We start from the raw sequence: 17,344 nt of genomic DNA on the forward strand, positions 1-17,344 counted from the left end.
AATGAGTTGGATACGAAATACGGCGTCAAACTCCGTAAGGCTTTGCTGGATATCTAGGGTGTATATCGATGAAGTGATGTATTTTCAAAGTCTGCGATCCCGAACGACGAAGTGGGGATCATCACCGCAGCCGAGGCTCTTTTCATGAAAAGCGTGGCAAGAGTCCATGCTTTTGTTTTCACTCAAATAGGAAAAATCCTCCGGTTCGTGGGGGTCCTATATTGGCTTCAAATTCAATTTCCCCGCCGCCTCTGATCCGCAAGCGGGTTCCCGAAAGCTAGGTGCCAGTAGAGGCTCCCTGTACGGAAAAGTTTGCGAGGGAGCACCAATCGTAGATGAGTGAGAACCGCAAGCCGCGGAGGAGGCTTGGGATCATATTGCGTGGTGATAAAACGGAATATCGAAACAGGAGCATGAGTATTTCTCGCAAGGCACTTGCGAAAAGACAACATGTGACGTAAGTATAGTAAGTAACAGAACAGGGAAAAAAGGTTCTTGCGACGAATGGATGTTCGAAGTCCTTGGACTTTAGGCTCGGACTCACTAATTTTTGTTCTCGAGGTGATTGATCCAATGACCGATGTATCACGGCTTGCAGTGAGACGATTATTGCTCAGTACGTTCTAAGTGTGAATTCATATCGACTGCAAAAGCAAAAAGCTGGATATCGGATTGGACGATAATTAGTCCGGGCTTTCAGCGTAAACATAGCGGATAATGTGGCCACACAGTCACAAATTGTTTTGCGGAAAAGTTCAGGTTCCGGTGGTTACTTTCGGGGAAGCAGGCGGTGGAGCAAACGGCGTGGTCTTGCGGATTCGCAGAGACAGTTTTCTCGCACTCTCCTACGCATCGATACCGGGGGCAAGAGTATTTGAGAGATTGTTCACTGTAAGGGTGACGAGTTTCTCCAGGATCATCATTGTACTGAAAATCTGATTTAGCGTTGCTAGAATCTGCACTGGTCACTCCTACCCAATGGAACCAGGCTCAAGAACCGCATTGTCAAAGTGGCGATGGAGGAGAAGATGGCTGGGGTTGAAAAGCATCATCAGCCCAAAGGCACTTGCTGCTCCAGGAGACGTCCTCCTTGCAGAAGAAGCCTGTTCTTTTGATGAATTTCGGTGCAAAGGAATGGAGCTCGGTTGGGGCTCCAAATCAATCATCCCCTACGGCAGATCCAAAAAGGTAGTGGGTTACCAGTATATGGCCCATCAGCCATTCCGTAGAAACTGGGCTCACTCAACAACATGCTCGAGGTCCCTATTCACTATGATGGAAGAACATATACGAGACGTGATTTGACGCTTTGCATGGACGGCTCGTAAGGTAGAACAGCTCGGTGCTGATGGGGTTGAGGTTCGTGCTGCTCACGGGCAATTGATTTCGCAGTTTCTGTCACCACCTGCATATGAGCGAACTGATCAACGGGATGACCCTTTGGAGAATCGAGCTAACTATTGTTCGATGTCATCAAAGCAATTCAAGAGACGGTCCTCTACAAGCTTGGTGTCGGTGTCAAGATCAACACGGCGGACTTTCAAAGGGGTGGCTGAAGATTTGTATTGGGTAGTCAAAGAACTGAACAGCTTCAAGATTGATCTCCTTGAGCTTTCTGGAGGGAGCTATGAATCTCCAGTCATTGCAACCGGTGGCGTATCGGCAAACAAGAGACCCTCCAGCACTGATGCTCGCGAAGCATATTCATTAGGGCCGCAACGCAAGTGAAGGGTATCTCCACAATCTCAATCATGGTCACGGGAGGAATCAGTCGCAGACATGCACGGGGGGGATGCGATCAGCTCGTCTGAGTACTTCATAGCGGGTGTGGGAACAACATGGGAGTTGGTACCTGACCTGCCCAGCCGATGGACTCGAGGTGAAGATCCCGCCCCAAGAGTTTCTCATTCTTGGGCCTTACCTTGCTGCTGCAGCAAAGGCGGCAAGTGTGCGGTATAATCTTCAGCTCATCGGCAGTGAGCAGCGACCATGGCACGGTGTTTGGCCTACTTGTTGGTCTCGATGCTGAGCGAGTCTATTCAAATGATGGCATATAAACGAAGGGTCAACGGCCCAGGATCTGCCTAAAGCAGCGGAATAGGTCCTGTGGGGATGAAAATTGACAAATCGTTGGCAAAGAGGGGCTGATCAGGCTGTCATAACAATCCCAAGCGAATGCCGAGCTCAAGAGCCAAGTCAGCGAATCTTTTCTTGCAAAAGCTAGTTAATCCACTGGTGTATGAATTGGATGATTAAGTGCTCCATTCTTTGAATTTGCCGACTGGGTCGCAACCATCTCGTATTTGATGTACCGTATCTCGTATGGGGTGGTCACTGCTTGAGCGTTCAATAGCAGCAAGAAAAGGCAACACGGAGTTATTTGCCCCGACATCCATATACGATATACAGCCATTGCTGATGTAGAAGCAAAGTATATTTGGATTAGTGGAAGCAGAATTCACCTTGCGCCATACAAGATTGAAAACTCAAATACAGACTACCGATACGAGAACTTGTCAAATCAAGGAGACTATGGAAAATTGGAGCCGCTATGTATTAGTATGTGACTCGTTCACTGCTCACAGCGTGTGACATTTCTTCTTTTTCTACCAGCATATTGCGTCAAAGCCGAGCTGGAGCTTTGTGGTTAGAACACTCCGTGCTTTTCATGCAAGTTAGAGACCGTATTTGTGGGCATGACGTCGAAAATTGCAATGATAAAGGTAGTCAATACCTATGAAATTCTACTACATCGTCGCGGCTAGAGATTGTGAGTCACGATATAGTGGTGCGCTAACCATGAGCATCGGGGAAGCGTAGGCGAAAAGATGGATCACAAGAACGTGTTGAGAATTGAGGCGCGATGACCAAGAACCAGTTCAAGCACATGAGAAGGTATTTACTACTCTATTCCATGGAATCTTGTGGGAGAAAGTCCAACAATACAAATAACACAGTTATTTCTCTGGCCCCTAATAGCCTTTAGTTCTAAATCAATCTTCTGCGCCAAGTGCCTCGCAGGATATCCATACACTCCTTGTGAGGAATCCCACCGTGTCCCTCATCACCGCCAAGACTCAAGAGCTTCCGTTGTGGAATTCGAAGTCGAATGAAGCTGGAGTTGCAGATTTAGATGTCTCCATTAGATGAGCGCCGCAAAGCTCGGACTCTAATCAAGTCCTGGGAGTTCTTATTCCGGAGATATTCTTGTAGCCATTGAGGAAAAGCTCGAAGCATCGTGGCAGGCTGGTGTGATGACGGTATGATAATCTGACCGCTGCTCTGTGTGATGATCTGTTTCAGTACCGCTCTGGAAACGTCATCCGGGCTAAGAATTCTTTGCCTGAAATGCTTGCCAGCTTTAACAAGGTCGTCAATCATCTGAGTGCGGACCCAGAGTGGATGGATGATGCTGAAATCTGCGTTAGATTACATCATTCTGAGGAAAGCACGGTCTTGATCAAAAGGCTGGCGACGTACCTTGTTCGGATATTCTTGGCCTTATACCAGTGTCGAATTTCTTGGGTGAGTCCTTCATGGAAAGCCAGTGCTCCAGCTTTGGTACATGCATAGTCGACTGCTTCTCCAAGTGCGGCAAAGGATGCGAGACTTGCAATAGTGATGATGTGGCCATGATTATGTCTGACCATGCTGGGCAAGAATTCCTTGACAGTCCAGAAATGAGCCAGGATGTTGACCTCAAATGTGAGACGAATCATCTCCTCGGGCTCCTCAATGATTGTTCTTCCATATCCAACACCAGCGTTGTTGATGAGAATGGTCGGGTCTCGGTGGTCTTTGCGGATCACTTCTGCGACAGCCTTGACGCTTTCCCTCGATGTGACATCGGCCTTGTAGAAAAAGACTCCCGGTGCTAGACTCCATCAGGAATGTACCTCCCATGGACCGCAGGAAGGAATCAAGTACTCACGCAGCCTGGATCTCGGTTCTTGTATATCGAGTATGATCACCGTGACCTTTTGTTTAGCTAGGTCCTTCATGATCTGTTCCCCAATCCCACTGCTTCCACCGGTGATGAGTACCAGCTCTCTATCCGGGTCCCAAGGAGCCAGTCTCGTGTAGTTGTTCATAGAATACCAGGATAGTTGATTACTGATGCTTTTCAACAAGCGTAGAACCAGCAGAGCTGCCAGACCTGTTTGAACCAGTCTGGAACGGAAGAAATTGTGTGCTCCCTCTGGTGTATGAGAGAAAACGGACTCCGAAAACCGAGCCAAGGGCTGGAGCGACCATGATCGGGCAATCATTTGCACAGAAGAACTCATTGTCGATTCTGTTTTGGTGTTTCCCCTGAAAACGACAGATCAAGGTAAGTAAGAAGGAGAGCTGTCAGCGGCGCTATATATCAAGAAGTCAGATCCGCCCATGCGTCACATGTCCGGGTCATGCCTGAGGTGGGCAAACTCGGCAGTGTCTGGTTATGTCAGGGCTTAGGCTGCGCATCGGGTGGGGTTGTCCCGACCCTGAAACCCCGCCCATCGTGTTTCGGGTAGGGTTGGGCACCTAAATTCAAAGCCCTATCCTAAATAATCGGGTCTTGAATTTAGTCCACCCTACGCGAAAACCCTATAGGATACCCTGCCCAATTAATCAGATCGATGGAACAACCCAATACAGATATTTTCACAAGTTTACTTCCCTTATTGTAACAATCAATGTAACGGTTTTACATACAGCCGAATTTGCTGATGTAAACATTCGATTTTGGATATGTTGGCATTACCCAACCCTGCCTGAAACCCAATTGGGTAGGGTAGGCCTATTTCCAAAAGACCCCTAACCCGGCTCAACCCGACCCGTTGCGCAGTCTATCAGGGATCATCTACCGGGTGTGTGTATGGCCGAGATACGAAGCATACCGCCTAAGATTGCGAGACAAGAAAATACGGAATGCCTAAGACATAGACAGTACCATCCAAAATTGGAGGTGCTACCGGAGGATTACTCCCTACTGGGGTCTCGTTCCCGCCTTAACACGTGCAGTATTATTGTTGGGAGGGGGAAGGTGGTGCGGATTTCGCTCCGTTCCCCGTGTACGGTCCCATTTGCAGAGGCGAGGACATACATTCGAGAAATCAGCCCCGGACTCCCATGTAACTGACGGTTACGCGCTGGAACCCCGGAGCTTTAATTCCCTTTTTGGTTGTGCGCCGATCCCTGTCAACCCTTTCTTTAAATTGTGAGAAGTATATAGACTTCCCTCAGTGCTGGATTCCCTTGGGGCTGCGAAGAGAACAGGTTCAACATCTCATCGAATCCATTCAGACGGAGGAAGAAACAATATGAGCTCAAGTTCCGATGCTTCAGAAGGGGGTTATTTCGATGTTATCATCATTGGAGCAGGCATATCCGGTATCAATGCAGCTTATCGTCTGCAAACCCAGCTTCCCAATTATCACTACGTAATATTAGAAGGTCGCCGCAATATTGGAGGAACATGGGATCTCTTTCGCTATCCGGGTATTCGATCCGACTCGGATCTTTTTACTTTCGGCTTTCCTTGGAATCCATGGAAGAAGCAAAATCCCATCGCGGATGGTGAATCTATCAGAAAATACCTGGAAGAATCGGCTTCCCTGCACAGGATAGATGGTCATATTCTCTTCAATCACTACCTGTCGCTAGCATCGTGGTCCTCTACGGATCGACTCTGGACCTTGACTACCCATTCTAATGGCGTAAAGAAACTCTTTTCGGCACGATTTGTGGTCTTTGGCACCGGATATTACGATTACCAGAAGCCGTTGGACGCGGTCATTCCAGAGATTGAACACTTCCGAGGCCAGGTCATTCATCCGCAATTCTGGCCTGAAGACCTGGATTATACAAATCACCAGGTCGTCATCATCGGCAGCGGCGCAACCGCCGTGACTTTGCTACCGGCAATGACACCGAAAGCAAGTCGGGTCACCATGTTGCAGCGAAGCCCAACATATATATTTTCAGTGCCCAACAGAGACTCGACTCGGTCGCGGATCGGGCACCTGGTTCCTGAAACCTGGTATCCCAAGTTGAAGCGTTTAGCATGGGTCATTCGTTCATATCTTTTTGTGTTTTTCTGTCGGCGGTATCCCAATGCCGCGAAGAAACTAATGGCCAAGAGTGTCATCAAGCAGCTGCCGGCGACCATCCCATTTGACCCACATTTCAAACCTCGATATTCACCATGGGATCAAAGGCTTTGTTTCTGTCCCGACGGTGACTTCTTCAAGGCATTGAGTACTGGCAAGGCTTTTGTCGAGACCGGTGTGATTCGAGAAGTGGTATCGGATGGCATCGTGTTGGCCTCGGGCACGAAACTAGATGCCGATATCATCGTAACAGCCACTGGGTTGAAACTGCAGTTTGGAGGTGGCGTGAAAATCGAAGTCGACGGAGCGTCCCTCGCGATCTCTGACAAGTTCATATGGAACGGCGTCATGCTCCAGGATGTTCCTAATGCGTCCTTCGTCATGGGCTACACCGACGCCTCTTGGACACTGGGTGCAGACACCGCCGCGCATTTCATTTGCAGACTTCTCAAATATCTTGACCGTCACCAGTTCTCTGCCGCAGTTCCTTGCGTGCCGTCATCTGCAGTACTGGTCGACACACCGGTCCTGAATCTCAACTCGACCTATGTGCGCCTGGGAGCGAAGAATCTCCCGAGAGCTGCCACTCAGGCACCTTGGACTGGGCGGAAGACATACTTTCAAGACATGGCCTGGGCGAAGTTTGGTCGTCTAGACCAGGGATTGAAATTCATGGGATGCGCCTCATCCTGAAATCCAGCTTCCGCTTCGTTGGGAGGAATATGGTGGATTATGTATTGTATTAACATACAGAAGATCATCACTTCAAGTATTTTGATGCTAAGCCATTTTCCGGAGATATATAGGTAGACACGGAACTGAGGTTTTCTGATAGTAGTGCTGAGATCAAGCCACCCCGCCGACTGCGGCCCTGGTCTATGGGACAATAACAAAACCTGGGTCACTTCCAATCAGATCGAAAATAGATCCAGTGAAGCCGGAGTGCCGTTTCTCCCAGTTGAATTCAACGAAGGCTGACAGCTTATTCATGCACATGGGAGTGATACTCAGCAACGACAGGCTTTTCCAAATCTCTTGTGATGCATTCCGAGTTTCGAGCATGGCCACGAAAACAGGAAAGACAACGTGCTGAAGCTTCCGGCCTGGCCCGGCCAGAGCGATATATGTCGACAGTGTGAGCAAGATACTGTCAGCATACAACTTGGCGATACCATCCTCACTCCCAATCGGATGAATAATCCGATGAATGACCAGTAATGCGGCCGAACGGTACATACGAGCCTGGGCTCTCATGGCAGCCATCTCCAGGTAAGAGAAATGGCAGATATGATCCAGTGGCAACGGCGGAACCCATGAAGACAACCTTTCCGTAATTCTTTGCAAAGTGACGATTTTCTCTTCGGAGCGGTTGGCGGTCTGCGACAACTCGTTGTGCGTAACGCACAAGTCGTAGAGAATGGGCAATAGACCGGTGCACAGTCCGGCCATTCGATCAACAACATGAGCTTCTCTTCTGGCAATGTATTTGACCACTGGCAATTCACGTCTTAGCAAGCAGTGCACCGTGTCCCAGAATATGGGTGTAATGGTAATGGAATCGAATTCCGAAGTTGACGCTAGCGCTGGGTACCAGGGCTTGATCAAGGTCAAGCTGTGGCGCAGTATCATTGCTGACCGCCCGCTACATGCGGTAATTACGTCGAAAGCCGCCAATGTCTGGCCCAAAGTGGTGACGGCCAAAGCCTCCAGAATGCCGCAGATATTTGCGGTGCGGAGTTCCCGCAGCGAGAGCACGCTCCCGGATATGTCGACTCGATCCCACGAAACGGCGAGATGTCGTGCCCATATGAGCGCAGTGGACATTGCTCGGTAGGCACCCTCCAATGAGATCGACGAACAGTCCCGTGTATATCGAAGAGCGGTATGGAAACTGGGAGCAAAGGTCGGTCCGATCATAAAAATGTCATTGGCCGCGTAAAAGCAACTGACATTGGATATCTGAAGGAGGAACAGGCGCTCTAGGGAGGCACTCGAGCACACCTCTAGAGCTATTGACAGTTTTGGCGGTGATTGAGCCGCCGTGCTCAGTTCGATAATTTGTCGATTATTATCGGAACCGTGGCGGGGGAATTCGTTTGACCTATTGCCAAGCTCGGTATTAGAATCTAATGCAGGGCTTTGGGTGTCTTGGGCTCGTTGGCTGTTGTCGTCGACGCCAGACAGATGACCGATATCCCATACATGGACGGACCCATTGGGACCAACTTGTCCAGGGGCTGGCTTGCGACCTGGCCGAAGTCGCGAACGTAATGTTGTGCAGACGACTCTGGAGCGCTCACATTGTGTGCACGTGCCGGCGGATGATTTGAAAGCACATTTATACTTGTAATTGTAGCATCGATCACAAGATCTCCGCTTCCGCATCTGCTGTGACCTCGCGCCGAAGCTGGCTTTGGGCGGCACGAGTGGCCAATCCAGATGCCGGGGTTCTTCTGCTCTCAACCCGTTCCAAAAAGACGCTAGCGTTGTAGGTGATGGTCCCTCCACGGGAGAATTCATACTCTTCTGATTATCGAGGACAATGCTGGATTCTCTCGAGACTTGCTGGGACACTTGATGAAGTCCTTTTATCATGTGGGACGATAAAGAGGTTGTAGGGGGCCTCGGTTCGCTTAAGCTCCCACCAAGCGGAGCCCCCTCCGGAGGGTTGGTTCCCTTTTTGGCAAAATGTCAGCGTTCTGGGATCCACTTTTTGCTCTTGGATCTTGACGGGACCAATCAAATAGTCTTGTAGTATCCTTGATCCTCGGCGATAGACTGTATCTACCGTGCCAAATTGAAGAGAACACCAAAGTGGATAGTTTTCAGGGGGGGAGAGAATTCAGGTTCCCCCTAGCCTCAAACCCCGGACCCCGTGACTCCGGGACCTTGGGGCCCCAGGCTCAGCGGATGCAACTAGCAATCTGAGTCGCGGTTGGTGATATAAGAAGAGCCACTTGTCGCGAGCATTTGCGAGCATTAATTGGCACCTTGGTCTCTTGCCGCTTTCCTTGTCGTCCTCGGTCTCGTTCCTCGGTCAGTGGATAGTTTAACACTTGTTCCGAACGACGCACAGTCGATCAGCACAAAGTTCCTACAATGGCTGAAGATGAGCTACACGAACTCCACGGCAACACAGGTACCTGTGACATCCTTAAAGAGGTAGAAGAAAAGTCCGAGAATCACATTGAACAAATCAAAACAGAGGAGAGGGTAGAAGGCCACCCTGGATACTATGAAAAGGATGGCCTTCGAACATACGGAGATGGTGAGGATCACGACCACGAACTTCCGGTAAGTACCTGGTCCCCATTACTGTTTGGGAGATCAACCCTCTAAATTCTGTACACAGTGGTCTTACAAACGGATCTTAAGTTTGGTTGCCATGGCTTTTCTTTGGACGGGTTCACAAATCCCAGTCTATCTGGTAGGCGGCATTGGCCCTCTTATTTACAGAGATATTGGGGGTGTCGACCGCTGGACATGGTTTGTTTTAGCCAACTTGCTCACTCTCGCCGCTGTGTGTCCGTTCGTCGGTTCCCTTTCGGACCTGACCGGCCGGAGATATGTCGCCATGTTAGGGTCAGGCTTTCTCGTGATCTCCATGGCCATTTCTGGTACAGCCAAAAGCATGAATCAATTTATCGGTGGGGGCAGCTCTTCGTCACTAGATCATACATATCGTTGCTAACCAGACGAAGCTGGAATGGCCATTTCCGGCGCCGGTGCAGGAATTTGCGAGTTGACTTGTCTCGCCGGCACCGCTGAGCTTGCACCCACTCGCAAACGTGGTCAGTACGTGGCTTTTCTCGTCGCAACGATTATTCCGTTTTGCCCTTCCGCGTTATATGCCCAACTCATTGCCGGCTACTCGTCTTGGAGATATTGCTGTCTAGTCTGTGGAGTTTGGGCCTTGTTCGGCTTGGTAGGGGTCCTCGTTTTCTACTTCCCTCCCCCACGACCCAATTCACGGGGACTTACGAGGAAGGAGATCATCGATGAAATTGATGTCGGAGGAGGAATCCTCAGTATCTCCGGTATGATTGTTTTCCTTGCTGGGCTTGAGTGGGGTGGATATCAGTACGCTTGGACGTCCGCACACGTATTGGTTCCATTGATTATTGGATTCTTTCTACTCTTTGTTGCCTTTCCGATATGGGAGATCAAATACGCAAAATTTCCAATGTTTCCGGCACGAATGAAGAAAGAAGCACGACTCTTGTCACTTACGCTTATCATTACTGCGATATCTGGTGCAAATTTCTTCTCCATCCTGATGTTTTGGCCGACTCAGGCTTTCAACGTCTACGGGCATGATCCTGTTGGTAAGTAATGTCCAGCTCCCCGTTCAAAGACCTCCGGCAGTCTTTCACGGTCTACTACTCTAGGTCTACCGATCTATTAGTCACCTCTATTGGAATTATGGGCTCACAACATGGAATCATTTAGGTGTTGGTGTCAGGACCCTGCCGGTCGCCTTTGCCATCCTCATCGGCTGCGTCATTGTTTTGGTACTTCTGTCAATTCTTCGGGGCCACGTTCGTGAGCTGCTCCTCGGATCGTCTATCTTGATGACTGCCGGCTGTGGTGCTCTGTCGGTCGCCGATATACACAATCTCCACCAAGTCTACGGGATCCTTGTCGTTGCTGGCCTTGGAATTGGCGGCATTGTTGTTCCAGCTTCCATCATTACAACGATTATTTGCCCAGATGATATAATCGCAACGGTCACTGCCCTGACCTTGTCGATTCGCGTCATAGGAGGTTGCGTTGGTTACACCACGTACTACAACGTCTTTGCCAACAAGTTCAAGACCAAAGTTCTTGAACAGGTTGGTGGCGTTATGGTGGGCCAGCTCGGCTTCACCAATCCCTACTATGTCATGGATGCCATCGATGCGACAGCTACCTCTTTGCTCGAGAATCTTCGAGAAATTCCTGGAATAACTGGAAACGAAACAGCATATCAAATTGTTGTTACGGCCGGCCAGATCGCGTATTCGGAAAGCTACAAATGGGTGTTCCTGGTTTCGATCGCTTTTGGAGGCGCTGCAATTCTCTGCTCTCTTTTTCTGGGCAATATCGACAAGTACATGGACGACCACGTTGCCGTTGTAATGTGAAAATCATGTGCAAAAGCCGTTACTTAGATGTGGTCGTCCATCCTCGTTGCCATTCGTCTTGGATCATCTTGTGAGCCATCCTTTTGTATGTCGACACGAGGCGACGGAAATCGTGTTGCTCTTCAGAAGTAACCGTCTGCAAAACTGGCGACACCCTTGAGTTGCACTTCCAAAAAATGCCCACCACAGTTGGATCGACCCTGGCGGATCAAGCTTGGATACTGACCACCCACCAATCAGTGGAGAGCAGGAGAACTCTACACGCTGGCCAGCCATTAACCTTCTGCGTCATCGAATTTTGATCAGGAGTTTTCGCCAGCTATCGTATATCAAGGTTGCAAGTCTTGCATTGACGTGATTTAAATGTGGATGCTGTTGAGCCCAATTATAATCTAGGACTGATGAGTATTGTCATTTCCTTGAAAGGAATGGGGATCAAGACCTTTTCTATGTATCTTACACCCACCAGAATACCGTCCGCATCCATAAATTCTCGCTCATCACCAAAGTCAATGTTTTCATCATCAAGGCATGTAATGCACGTTTCGACAATTTCGATCCCATCCGCCTGGGAAGCGACTCGCGGGTCAAGGCTAGTAGACGTTCTTTTGTGAAAGATGGGTCTCGAGGCTGGAGGCTTTCTCTCGCGGAGAACACGGCTGCAGAGGGTGAAGGAGCCATGCTATCGTCATACGTAACAAAAGACTCCCACAACCCTAGTTCAAGTAAGCACACTCCAAGGCTATAGATATCGTGTTGCATAATGTAATCATCTTGCGGCTTCGGGCCTTGACGCCGTGGATGCCGGTAGATGTTTTTCTCCCATAGGCTGTCGCCAGATCGCAGTGTCCCTCCTTCTGCGTCACGAAAATTTCCAAAACCCACCAGCGAAACCGATCCGACGCTAGATCCTGGGGCCCTGAAAGGTAATATCGTTTCCGGAAGTACGTTTTATGGACGAATCCGAATGTATGAACATATCCAATTGACTTGGCCAGGTCGCATGCCAATTTAAACCGATCTGAGAGTGTATGGTTTGTATTGCCATGGAGAAGGCAGCTGCGTAGGCTGTGAGGCTCTGAAAACTCTCGGGGGATTCTGAAGACCATGGTGAATGCAGCCTGCTGTGGGTCGTGAGTCCGCTCATCTTCCACGACTCCTTTGCAATTGAGAAGCCCAAATGTGATGGGATCTGTATAAGAGAGTTTTCTTGCAAGATTACGTATGTTCCTCTTGAGGGTTCTGTCATAGCCTGGAGCAGGACGGGGGATTTGTTCGAGAATAACGTCCCTACCGGAACCGTGACGCTCACCCAACTTAGAAGAGCAATATGGAATCTGGGAGATCTGAATTGACTCCAGACCATCACTTGGAAGAAATATGGGTGCGGTCACCCGTGAATTGTCGTTCAACGCAGCTCTCAGTGACTGTGCTGATGATATTGGAGCACAAGTTGAGCCACGCTTCAAAACTTCCAGTTCAACGTCAATTTGGGGTCTCGCAGCCTTCATAATAAGATACCAGGAGGGGTCGAATGTCCTTTGCCAAATTTGACGGGTATCGATGGCCTTGTCCAAAGTCTTTCCAAAAAGGGCATATTTCGAATTCTTAACTTGCCATTCACCATTTGAAGATATTCCTCCCTCTACCTTCTTGAGAAACGAGCGAAGCTTCGAGTTCGTAAGGTCCAATTTGTTGGCAAACACCTTCAATGTCTCCTCTTGTATATTCCGATGCTCCTCTTCTAAAATGGGTGCGAGCTGTCGAACAACATCTAGTTGCGATTTGGTTTGTAGCCAGATAGCGTGGATACGAGTGATTCGCTCTGCGATCTCGATCTCTGCCTTTCTAAAGCGGTCACATAATTCAACCAAAGCCTTGCCATGTCTGTACACGAGATATTAGCCAGGTACGAAAGGGAAAGGTGGAGATGACCCCCTTGAAACAAAGATCTACCGTAGCAACAATGGCAAGGCCCAACTCGGGACCAGCCATGGCAATAGCGAAGTCGGCCAGTTCATCCAGATGACTAGTTCCCTGTGCTGAGTTCTTTGCAACAAAGTCTGCCACGCACCGCCCCAGCCGAGTATTAAGAAGTTTGCCAAAGATTGACTCCGCCACACATCATTCAGTCGTGGTTTCTGGTATGGAAGCAAGACATTAACTGGCATTGTATGAATGTGAGTTGAATTATTGAGCGAAACAGTGCAACTACAAGGGAGGGGTCTGTGGTAGAGAGACATATCGCAGCCAAGACAAGGCCGGGTCACGTGCAAAGGGAATGGGCAAGGCTGACACCGTGACAGTTTCAGGGAGTTGCAACTTGCACCCTTCGCCTCCTTATTCAGTCCTGTTCTCAGTAAGATAGATCAACAAGGCATTCCTTCATCTTTTCTAGACTCTGTAGTCCATCACAGTCTCTTTATATTACCCTTTTACTGCCATGATCGGAGCCCCACTGAGAGGCTACGCAACATCAAACTTCACGATTTGCTCAGCCTTATTGCGGAGTACTCATGATGGACAGACGATCAGATCTAATACGGGATTCGGAGCTTGACGCGCTGTTCAATACTGAATTTACAGTGCATACTTATCGAGAGGCTTCCGCCAGCTGGGGGGGAAGAGTAGTGCAGAGGCAGGAATATTGGCGTCGGGTATCTCGGATTGGCCGGGGCGCATACGGCTCTGTTTGGCTCGGAAAGTGTGTGCGGGGTCGTCAAGATATCGAATGGCGAGCTGTGAAGCAAGTCTCGACAAAACCCCTGAGTAGTGGAAGACGTATCGACTATAGTCGAGAGTTGGAAGCGATTGCCAAGTTCTCACATCACAAGGTGAGGATCAAATGACCGTCCGAGATCCTCCTGCTAAAGTTCTTTTTAGTATGTCCATCGTTTCGTGGAGTCATTTGGATGGTATGAGATGGGAGAAGATCTCTTCATCGCAATGGAGTATCTCCACACGGGGACTTGGAGCAGTACCTGGCCAGGACATCTCCGCTCTCCGAGGAAGCCGCAGGAGACGTTACATACCAGATCCTCGAAGGTCTTTCTTATATGCACGATAATCAGTTTGCCCATCGGGACTTAAAGCCTGGAGTTCGTCCCCAATCTGATAGGCCGAACAGACACATCGATCTGACTGCAAATATAGAACATTCTCATCAAATCCTGCCCACCCCAGCTATGGTGGGTTAAAATTGGAGACTTCGGTGTTAGCAAACGCCTTGAAAACGAAACCGCCAAATCCACACTTTTAAAGGGCACCTTGGGCTTCATCGCGCCTGAGCTGCATGGATTCACGCCGCTCGGAACCCCATTCGCAGCTGACATGTGGTCTCTCGGCGAGATTTCGTTTCAGCTAATCACCAAAGAGCCCGTGTTCAAAAATACTGCTGATTTCGCGACTTACGCTCTTCAAGGCCAACCTTTTCCATCTGTGGATTTACTCACCCATAACGTTAGTGCCGCAGGGCAAAATTTCATGTCGTCACTAATGGTACCTACGCCGGAGAAAAGGTTGACTGCAGAGCAGGCCCTGAAACATCAGTGGATGAAGCAGTACCTTCCGCCAACTATTCAGCCTTCCCCACCGTCTCAGGAAATGACTACGATATCCGTGAGTGACTCCACTTGGAACATGGGACTCGATTTCAATTTCAAGTTCGCAACAACCCACTATAACGAATACGTCGTTGCCAAATGAAAATCGGGATACCAGCAAGCACAAGTCCCTGACATAAAACCCTCAACTCCTCAGCAGGTCCGAGGACAGGTCAAAGCGCAAAGAAAGGTGACTTACCACCTAGGGCAAGTTAATGGCTACACAGGTCTTGTCAGGAGCGTGGCATTCTCGCCTGATGGCACCACACTCGCGTCCGGTTCAGATGACAAGTCGGTACGAGTATGGGACTCTGCCACAGGTATACAGCTAGAGCAGTTCAACAGCCACACAGATGTAGTCAGGAGCGTGTCATTCTCGCCTGACGGCACCACAATCGCGTCCGGTTCGAGTGACACGTCGGTACGAGTATGGGACGCCGCCACAGGAATGCAGTTGCGGAAGCTCGTCGGCCACACAGATTCGGTCATGAGCGTGGCATTCTCGCCTGATAGCATCGTAATCGCCTCCGGTTCGTGGGACAGGTCTGTACGAATATGGGATGCCGCCACGGGAAGGCCGCTGCGGCAGCTCACCGGCCACATATATTCAGTCAGGAGCGTGGTATTCTCACCTGACGGCACCACAATTGTGTCCAGTTCGGGGGACTGGTCGGTGCGAATATGGGACACTGCCACAGGAAGACCGCTGCGGCAGCTCGTCGGCCACACAGATTCGGTCACAAGCGTGGCATTCTCGCCTGACGGCACCACAATCGCGTCCAGTTCGGATGACAGGTCGGTGCGAGTCTGGGACGCCGCCACAGGAGTGCAGCTGCGGCAGCTCGACGGCCACACGTATTCGGTCGGGAGCGTAGTATTCTCGCCTGACGGCACCACGATCGCGTCCGGTTCATTTGACAAGTCGGTGCGAATATGGGATGCCGCCACAGGATGGCAACTACGGCAGCTTGTCGGCCACACAGATTCGGTCAGGAGCGTCGCATTCTCGCCTGACGGCACCACAATTGCGTCCGGTTCATTTGACAAGTCGGTGCGAATATGGGACGCCGCTACAGGGCGAGGAAACCTCACATGGAAGAACCCCTGGATGTGATACGTGACAACATGCCCCATTTTGTCAGTTGCACTCCGAATCTGCTTTCATGCACGGTCCTCGCAGCGTCGTGTGGCACGGCACGGGCACAGAGCACCATCGCTCATCCATGATCGCGATGCTAAGGTTCGCCGTAGTCGAATTCTTTGCTGGACTCCGAGAGTAGGGAGAAGATATGGAAGCCAGAAGTGTGAATAGGGCAACGTGCATGGTCAACAGGTTCAAGGTGGACAACGGTGTGATGAAGTCTGCGTCAAGCAGTGTGTATTCCTCTGATCCCAGAGCTTCTCCAGGATCTGGTTTGGGGATAGGTTGTTAGATCAGCTTGAATTTTTTGAGCTGGTATGATCACCGTGATTGCTTTTTGATGTGTCATTCTGAGAGACGTAGTTTCGTTGGTCCTGCCTATTTGGCTGAAACCCTATGACTGGGCCTTTTTGGGGAGGATTCGAATATATATCCTCAAGTTTCTCCCTGTCACCAATGACCTAAACCACAGGTCTTACAAGCCAGAAGTTAGTGTTGTCAGAGAACAGCGATGCCTGCTCCAGGTACAGGAATTCGGATCAGTCATTCATGCAATATTGAACAAGGGCCATCAGGTAAGACGGTGAACGCTTTCACTCCAATGAACCAAACCAGGCTATGCTTGAATGTTGCCATGCATCGTTGCCTTAAAACAGCCATGCCCCAGTGATGTACCTAGAAACAGCAGCTGAGTCTACTATCAACCCCTGTGGGGTTTGCCCATATACCAGATGCACAAATGCCATTGATTCTTCGGCCGGCATTAGAACGCAGAAATCGCTGGTTAGGCATATTGTTGGGATCTGGCGTCTATCGTTGAGTACGTGAACAGATTCAGAGGACGTCACTCGACTGGCTGGTTGATCACTACACCCGACCCTTCCTGGTGCAGTTTCCGCGGTGTTTGTACTGACCAAGAAGTCCGTTGGCTTTTTTGGGTGACTTTCTCTCTATGCAATCCTCAGAGTTCGTCTGGTTGAAGTCTAGGTCGTATGTCCAGATTTGGCTGACACCAGGAACCCGCTATTCTATCTTGCGGGGTGTGGCTGTGAAGTCTGGCGCTCGGTTTGGCTATTTCCGACTGCGGACCTCGTCCTGGCCAGCTGCTATCTAGAGTGCAACTGAAAATCCGGATCTCCAAGCCTCCGGATAAAAGGGTTGCCGGGCGCCTGCATTACTCTCTAGGACAAGAACCAAACAGTCGGCTGTTGTTGCAAACGGTGTTCCAAAAGCGAGAGCCACGGTTTGACCGAACCCTCTCACTGGAACTCAGCCACCTCCTTGTTTTGGCCAAGTATATACCTGTTTAAGAGAACCATCAGATTGTGGGACGTTTTCTCCATCATTACCTTGGGAGCAACCTATAACGGGAGTACGTACGCAAGG

General features: G+C 49.8%; 6 protein-coding genes across 6 annotated transcripts; 3 read left to right on the plus strand and 3 right to left on the minus strand.

Annotated features, from left to right (window-relative positions):
• Positions 1-3,129: 3,129 nt before the first annotated feature.
• Z518_08490 (uncharacterized protein) lies at positions 3,130-4,286 on the minus strand (the record flags this gene model as incomplete). The annotated part of the gene is made up of 3 exons (XM_013414231.1): positions 3,130-3,412; positions 3,481-3,874; positions 3,932-4,286. 3 exons carry the CDS (start codon positions 4,284-4,286, stop codon positions 3,130-3,132), a joined length of 1,032 nt encoding a protein of 343 aa, XP_013269685.1.
• A 1,017-nt stretch (positions 4,287-5,303) lies between these two features.
• On the plus strand, positions 5,304-6,785 carry Z518_08491 (uncharacterized protein; the record flags this gene model as incomplete). The annotated part of the gene is made up of 1 exon (XM_013414232.1): positions 5,304-6,785. One exon carries the CDS (start codon positions 5,304-5,306, stop codon positions 6,783-6,785), a length of 1,482 nt encoding a protein of 493 aa, XP_013269686.1.
• A 183-nt stretch (positions 6,786-6,968) lies between these two features.
• On the minus strand, positions 6,969-8,687 carry Z518_08492 (uncharacterized protein; the record flags this gene model as incomplete). Its single annotated transcript, XM_013414233.1, has 1 exon — positions 6,969-8,687. The coding sequence occupies one exon, from the start codon at positions 8,685-8,687 to the stop codon at positions 6,969-6,971; it is 1,719 nt and encodes a 572-aa protein (XP_013269687.1).
• A 504-nt stretch (positions 8,688-9,191) lies between these two features.
• Positions 9,192-11,215, plus strand: Z518_08493 (uncharacterized protein; the record flags this gene model as incomplete). Its single annotated transcript, XM_013414234.1, has 4 exons — positions 9,192-9,386; positions 9,445-9,739; positions 9,794-10,417; positions 10,542-11,215. 4 exons carry the CDS (start codon positions 9,192-9,194, stop codon positions 11,213-11,215), a joined length of 1,788 nt encoding a protein of 595 aa, XP_013269688.1.
• A 716-nt stretch (positions 11,216-11,931) lies between these two features.
• Z518_08494 (uncharacterized protein) lies at positions 11,932-13,210 on the minus strand (the record flags this gene model as incomplete). The annotated part of the gene is made up of 2 exons (XM_013414235.1): positions 11,932-13,092; positions 13,172-13,210. The coding sequence occupies 2 exons, from the start codon at positions 13,208-13,210 to the stop codon at positions 11,932-11,934; spliced, it is 1,200 nt and encodes a 399-aa protein (XP_013269689.1).
• Positions 13,211-13,731: 521 nt separating this feature from the next.
• Positions 13,732-15,931, plus strand: Z518_08495 (uncharacterized protein; the record flags this gene model as incomplete). The annotated part of the gene is made up of 5 exons (XM_013414236.1): positions 13,732-14,049; positions 14,099-14,130; positions 14,205-14,313; positions 14,369-14,833; positions 14,978-15,931. 5 exons carry the CDS (start codon positions 13,732-13,734, stop codon positions 15,929-15,931), a joined length of 1,878 nt encoding a protein of 625 aa, XP_013269690.1.
• Positions 15,932-17,344: the final 1,413 nt, after the last annotated feature.

Source organism: Rhinocladiella mackenziei (genome assembly GCF_000835555.1).
Source record: "Rhinocladiella mackenziei CBS 650.93 unplaced genomic scaffold supercont1.6, whole genome shotgun sequence".
NCBI lineage: Eukaryota > Fungi > Ascomycota > Eurotiomycetes > Chaetothyriales > Herpotrichiellaceae > Rhinocladiella > Rhinocladiella mackenziei.